The sequence below is a fragment of the Perca fluviatilis genome, chromosome 13, assembly GCF_010015445.1.
Source record: "Perca fluviatilis chromosome 13, GENO_Pfluv_1.0, whole genome shotgun sequence".
In the NCBI taxonomy this organism is placed as follows: domain Eukaryota; kingdom Metazoa; phylum Chordata; class Actinopteri; order Perciformes; family Percidae; genus Perca; species Perca fluviatilis.
Window position 1 is genome coordinate 36,488,665 of NC_053124.1, and position 7,500 is coordinate 36,496,164.

A 7,500-nucleotide genomic window follows, 5' to 3' on the forward strand; every position below is an offset into this window, starting at 1 on the left:
AACAGTACCTAACACTACCTAGCAGTGCCTAGCAGTGCCTAGCAGTACCTAACAGTACCTAGCAGTGCCTAACAGTGCCTAGCAGTGCCTAACAGTAACTAACAGTACCTAGCAGTGCCTAGCAGTGCCTAGCAGTGCCTAACAGTAACTAGCAGTACCTAGCAGTACCTAGCAGTGCCTAACAGTGCCTAGCAGTACCTAGCAGTGCCTAGCAGTGCCTAACAGTACCTAGCAGTGCCTAACAGTACCTAGCAGTGCCTAACAGTGCCTAGCAGTACCTAGCAGTACCTAGCAGTGCCTAACAGTGCCTAACAGTACCTAGCAGTACCTAGCAGTGCCTAACAGTACCTAGCAGTGCCTAGCAGTGCCTAACAGTACCTAGCAGTGCCTAGCAGTACCTAGCAGTGCCTAACAGTACCTAGCAGTGCCTAACAGTGCCTAGCAGTACCTAACAGTGCCTAGCAGTGCCTAACAGTACCTAGCAGTACCTAGCAGTGCCTAACAGTACCTAGCAGTGCCTAACAGTACCTAGCAGTGCCTAGCAGTACCTAACAGTACCTAGTAGTACCTAACAGTGCCTAGCAGTGCCTAACAGTACCTAGTAGTACCTAACAGTACCTAGCAGTGCCTAACAGTACCTAGCAGTGCCTAGCAGTACCTAGCAGTGCCTAACAGTACCTAGCAGTACCTAACAGTACCTAGTAGTACCTAACAGTACCTAGCAGTGCCTAGCAGTACCTAACAGTACCTAGCAGTGCCTAACAGTACCTAGCAGTGCCTAACAGTACCTAGCAGTACCTAGCAGTACCTAGTAGTACCTAACAGTACCTAACAGTACCTAGCAGTACCTAGCAGTGCCTAGCAGTACCTAACAGTACCTAGTAGTACCTAACAGTACCTAGTAGTACCTAACAGTGCCTAGCAGTGGGTCACATGACCTGCCATCAGAGTGATCAGTGATAAAGTGTGTCTCACAGATGAAGTAGACGCTGTATTTGGGTCTCCGCAGCTCCTGGATCAGATGCTGCACATTCTCCTGCAGGACACACACACACACACACACACACACACACACACACACACACACACACACACACACACAGACACACAACAATCAGTTATAGTCATTGTACAGGTTATTATCAGACAGACAGAGAGAGAGAGAGAGAGAGACAGACAGTCAGACAGACAGACAGAGAGGTAAAGAGACAGACAGACAGACAGAGAGGTAGAGAGACAGGCAGAGAGACAGACAGACAGACAGGTGTAGTACCTTGGTGGGCCTCAGGAAGCAGATGGCCTTCAGGTGCTTCATGTTGTCTCGGCTCTGGGAGTCGATCCGCTCAAACAGGTAGACCTCCTTCTGGAGGATCTCAGACTGGGTGTAGACCACGCTCACTATACTGGTCTACACAGGGACAGAGAGAGACCACGTTCACTATACTGGTCTACACAGGGACAGAGAGAGACCACGTTCACTATACTGGTCTACACAGGGACAGAGAGAGACCACGCTCACTATACTGGTCTACACAGGGACAGAGAGAGACCACGTTCACTATACTGGTCTACACAGGGACAGAGAGAGACCACGTTCACTATACTGGTCTACACAGGGACAGAGAGAGACCACGTTCACTATACTGGTCTACACAGGGACGGACACACAAACACAGGGACACACACACACACTGCATGTACTGCAATGTATAAATGTTGTGTATCCACCCATTTGTTGTGAAGCACTTTGTGATTTTTATCTGTGAAATGTGCTATACAAATACATTTTACTTACTTACTTACTTACTTACAGGGACACACACACACACGGACACACACACAGGGACACACACACACACAGGGACACACACACAGGGACACACACACACACACACGCACACAAACACAGAGAGACACAGACACAGAGACACACACACACACACAAAAACAGAGACACACACGCACAGACACACACAGACAGATACACACACACAAACACACAGATACACACACATACACACAGATAGAGACAGACAGACACACACACAGTCTCACACAGTCTCTCTCTCTATCTCACTCACACACACACACACACACACACACACACAGTCCCTCACACACACACAACACACACACACACACACACACACACATTGTACTTCAGTGAGGTATACAGTAGTCTATTAGAATGAGCCAGTGTGTCTCACCGTGTCGATATATTGTGCAGCCCTACTGACTAGACATGCGCAGTACATAACAGTGTTATTACACATATATAACAGTGTTATTACACATATATAACAGTGTTATTACACATATATAACAGTGTTATTACATATATATATTCCAGAGTGTGTGCCCTACCGTCTCCTTGTCCATGAGCAGCACCTTCATGCCGGGCCCGCTGCTCTCAATCATCTTGGAGATGTACTGCTTCACCGCGAGCGTCACGTTCATGATGAAACCACGACAATACAACAACCACGGTAACGGTTATGGACCCTAACGTAGCCCGTACGTAACCCTAACGCAGCCCGTACGTAACCCTAGTCTGTTTTCAGTCTGCTCTCGGGAGCTTTGCTCTGAAATATAACCGCTGCTGCTTCTGCTGATGAATGCGACGACGACAACAACAACACCGCTGCGTAGGAGAGCTTCCGTCCTTCCGGGTCCGTGCGTCGTTACGTCACACGCACAGCGCCTGCGTGACAACCATACCATAGTCTGTAAATATTAACGCATTTGTGGAGGTGGTAAACTGGTATTATTTAAGTTTATTTGTCCGCATTTTATATATGAGTTTATACTGCTCTCACACACACTCACACACACACACACACATACTCACAGACACACACAGAGACACACACACAATTACACACACACATACACACAATTTATCTGACTTTAAAGGGATACATCATTTTAGTTTAACATGAAACAGCTCCAAAATCACCATCACCAAACTCCACCAGACTCCATGTAAATAATCAGGACTTTTAGCGTGTATAGAGCCAGCATATCTCCACCAGACTCCATGTAAATAATCAGGACTTTTAGCGTGTATAGAGCCAGCATATCTCCACCAGACTCCATGTAAATAATCAGGACTTTTAGCGTGTATAGAGCCAGCATATCTCCACCAGACTCCATGTAAATAATCAGGACTTTTAGCGTGTATAGAGCCAGCATATCTCCACCAGACTCCATGTAAATAATCATGACTTTCAGCGTGTATAGAGCCAGCATATCTCCACCAGACTCCATGTAAATAATCAGGACTTTCAGCGTGTATAGAGCCAGCATATCTCCACCAGACTCCATGTAAATAATCAGGACTTTTAGCGTGTATAGAGCCAGCATATCTCCACCAGACTCCACGGACACACATACACTCTGTGTGTGTGTGTGTGTGTGTGTGTGTGTGTGTGTGTGTGTGTGTGTGTGTGTGTGTGTGTGTGTGTGTCTGTGTGTGTGTGTGACCATTAAACACAAAACTGGTTAATACTTATATATATATATATAATAACTACATGTTCTTGATGATACTTACAGACTTTTACTGCAGTAACATTTTCACTGCAGGACTTTAACTCGTAGCAGAGTATTTTTTACAGTGTGGTAAAAAATTAAAATTAGTACTTTTACTGCAGTAAAGGACCTGAATGTCCCTTCATATGTTAAAAAGCCTCTTGGATCGGCTAGAAAATGTCCCAAAGCTGTTCTCTGACACCGTGAAACGTTTTAAAAAAGGTTTTAATTTAGAGAAACACAGTTCTCACAGGTATGCTATTGTATTTCCATGTTCTGCTACAGTATACTTCTACTGCACTTCATCTCGGAGCGAAATACCTAAAAATCATAATCAGAAAAGGCTTTATTGCTGCAATAACTTACACTTGACATGGAGACTTTTTTGCCTTGGTGAATGGGCATACATAAACAAACATTAATACGAAATAAAAATTAAATACATAAACACATATATACATACAATATTGTACATTTTCAGGGCTTTATAACGCACTAACTATATTTGTTTCATGTACAAGTTTGAGTCCCATATCGTGAATATCAGTCGAGTGCTTTCTTCCAACAGTTTATCGGAGTGCAACGTTAGCATGCTATTCACCGTTAGCATGCTAATCTGTTAGCACGCAGAGGTCCGTTTTTAGATTCGCCGTCAACGTTACGCTGCGCATTGTTGACGGCGTTTTCTACGAAGACGAAGTCTCATTGGACGTTTGTCTTCACGTAACCGATGAAACACGAACGGGTGAATTTAGTTTAAAGTGTTTTTTTTTTAATTTTAAAAACGATATTAATGTTTTACTGCTGTGTAGATATCACTCCGCCGCCACCGCTCACTCACATTCATAGCAGGGGAGGGGAGGAAGTGGCGGAGGGATACAACAGCGCAAATAGACCCAAACAGCGTGCTCGGTGCCAACTTACAGCTAACAGCACCCAGCACATTGAACATCACTGATTCACTGAGTATTTTTTGGGGGAAAATACGCAATTTAAAGTGCAATTTTTCCGGAATAAGTATTTTTTTGACACGTAAAAAGTCCGGATAAGGTAAGCAGACGCTTGCTTCGCTGTATGACGCGGATATCAGAGTTAATGAAGTCACTTGGTAGCTGCTAGGCTAGCTGTTAGCTTGTTAGCAGTGGTAGCTAAATGTAAAGGGAGAGAGAGAGAGATAAGGGGGTAACGGGGGCTAGCTGGTGTGTGTGCACCAGGAACATTACTGCAGTAAAATATCACACTCACAGTTTGTTTTTAAAGCATCTCAAGTGTAGATAAGTAGACACAAAGTAGGTGTAAAGTCAGCAGTCTTCTGCAGTTCGCATGCTCTGAAGCTGTATGTGTTTAAATTAGCTTTTAGCTTGTTAGCTTAGCTTGCTAACTGACTGAGCTAGCTAGCTAGCTAACCCTTTCACAGCAAAGTGTAGCTTCTTGTTGCGTTCTTGGTCACTTAACACGTTATTAAGCTCGCGAGAACGACTTTAAACAACATAACTTATTACATAATGTGCTGTTTGATTCTTATTTATGCAAAAGTGAAAGTGAAAAGTTAGCTGAATGCCCCCCATCATATTGTAAATAACAGAGCTAGCTTTGAGAGCTAACAGGCATCAGGATGACTCATGTATGTGTTTATATAATATTATGACATAAAATACAACAAATTGCTTTAACTGGAGACGCATTAAACATGTTTTTATGGTTTTATTTATGAATATAGAAGACAAAAAACGTGAAAAGGTGGAAAATACTTATTTATTTACAACACGGTCCTTTGATTCATAGAAAAAATGTCAAAACAAACATATAAAATACACATATATATATTATATATATTATAAATAAATAATTACATTTCAATGAAAAAAATGTCACAGTTTTAGACCAATTTAATTTTTTTTTTACAGATTGTACAAACTACAAGTACTTGAACTAGACACACACAAACAGACACACACATATACAGACACACCCACGCACAGAGACACACAGACACACACACACACACACATATACAGACACAGATACAAACACACACACACACACACACACACACACACACACACACACACACACATATACAGACACACCCACGCACAGAGACACACACACATATATACAGACACACCCACGCACAGAGACACACACAGACACACACACACATATATACAGACACACCCACGCACAGAGACACACACAGACACACACATATATATATATATACAGACACACCCACGTACAGAGACACACACAGACACACACACACATATAGACACACACACACACATACAGACACAGAGACACACACACACGTATATACAGACACCCCACGCACAGAGACACACACATACAGACACGCACACACACACAGATATACACACAGACACACACACACATATACAGACACACCCACGCACAGAGACACACACATACAGACACAGATACAAACACACACACACGCGCACACACAGACACACCCACGCACAGACACACACACACATATACAGACACACCCACGCACAGAGACACACACAGACACACAGACACACACACATATATACAGACACACCCACGCACAGAGACACACACATATACAGACACACCCACGCACAGAGACACACACACATACAGACACACACAGATACAGACACACACAGATACAGACACACACACACACCCACGCACAGACACACACACACATATACAGACACACACACACACACACACATAGATATACACACAGACACACACACACACATACAGACACACACACACACACATTTTTTTTGTCGCCTTATTCTGAAATTTGATGTTGTGTGTGACTCTTTCCATCGTTTTTGTGAGTTTTTTTCTACTTCTGAAGGTGTTTTTGGGACTTTGTTTTCCGACGTTTCATCGCCTTTTCGAGTTATTTTTTTTTTTTGGATGGATTTTTTTGTCTCCTTTTTCCGAAATTTGTTTTTTTCGTCTTTTTTGGCAATTTTTTCAGAGTTTTTGTCGGCTTTTTAAAGTTTTTTGTTAGTATTTATAAATTATAAATTTAATAAATTATATAATTATTTGTTGTTTTTGTCGCCTTTTTTGGCATTTTTTTCAGAGTTTTTGTCGGCTTTTTAAAGTTTTTTGTTGTTATTTATAAATTTAATAAATTATATAATTATTTGTTGTTTTTGTCGCCTTTTTGAGGCAATGTTTTCGTTGCTTTTTTCAGATTTCTTTCTACTTCTGAAGGTGTTTTTGGGGACTTTGTTTTCGGCTGTTTTGGTCGCCTTTCCGAGTAATTTTTTGGCAAATTTTTCTTTCAATCAACGTTTTTGTTGCCCCTTTTTGGCAATTTTTTCAGAGTTTGTCGGCTTTTTCATGTTTTTTTATTTATTTATTTATTTTGTGTGAACTTTTTGTTGCCTTTTTCCGAAATTTGATGTGTGTGTGACTCTTTCCATCGTTTTTGTGAGTTTTTTTCTACTTCTGAAGGTGTTTTTGGGACTTTGTTTTCCGACGTTTCATCGCCTTTTCAAGTTAATTTTATTTTGGGGTGGAAATCAACGTTTCTGTCGCCTTTTTTTCATTTTTTTTGGGGTGGATTTTTTTGTCTCCTTTTTCTGAAATCATTTGTTTTTTTTCCGCCTTTTTTGGCAATTTTTTCAGAGTTTTTGTCGGCTTTTTAAAGTTTTTTGTTATTATTATTTATAAATTTAATAAATTATATAATTTTTTGTTTTTGTGGCATTTTTTGCCAATGTTTTCGTTGCTTTTTTCAGATTTATTTTTATATTTTATATATTATATATTTTTTGGGGGGGTGGGGGGGGAGAATCAACGTTTTTGTTGCCCCTTTTTGGCATTTTTTTCAGAGTTTCTGTCGGATTTTCATGTTTTTATTTTTTTTGTTTGTATTTTTTGTGTGTTGTTGTTTTTGACATTTTTTTTTCCAACATTTTTGTCGCTTGTTTTGGCAATTTTTTTCAG

General features: G+C 41.3%; 1 protein-coding gene across 1 annotated transcript in view; it reads right to left on the bottom strand.

Annotated features, from left to right (window-relative positions):
* Window positions 1-2,671, bottom strand: part of vps45 (vacuolar protein sorting 45 homolog) — a 23,333-nt gene extending 20,662 nt beyond the window's left edge. Inside the window, 3 exon segments of the mRNA XM_039820665.1 lie at window positions 976-1,036; window positions 1,274-1,408; window positions 2,365-2,671. Coding sequence (XP_039676599.1) covers window positions 976-1,036; window positions 1,274-1,408; window positions 2,365-2,457 — 289 coding nt within the window. The 5' untranslated portion in view covers window positions 2,458-2,671.
* Window positions 2,672-7,500: the final 4,829 nt, after the last annotated feature.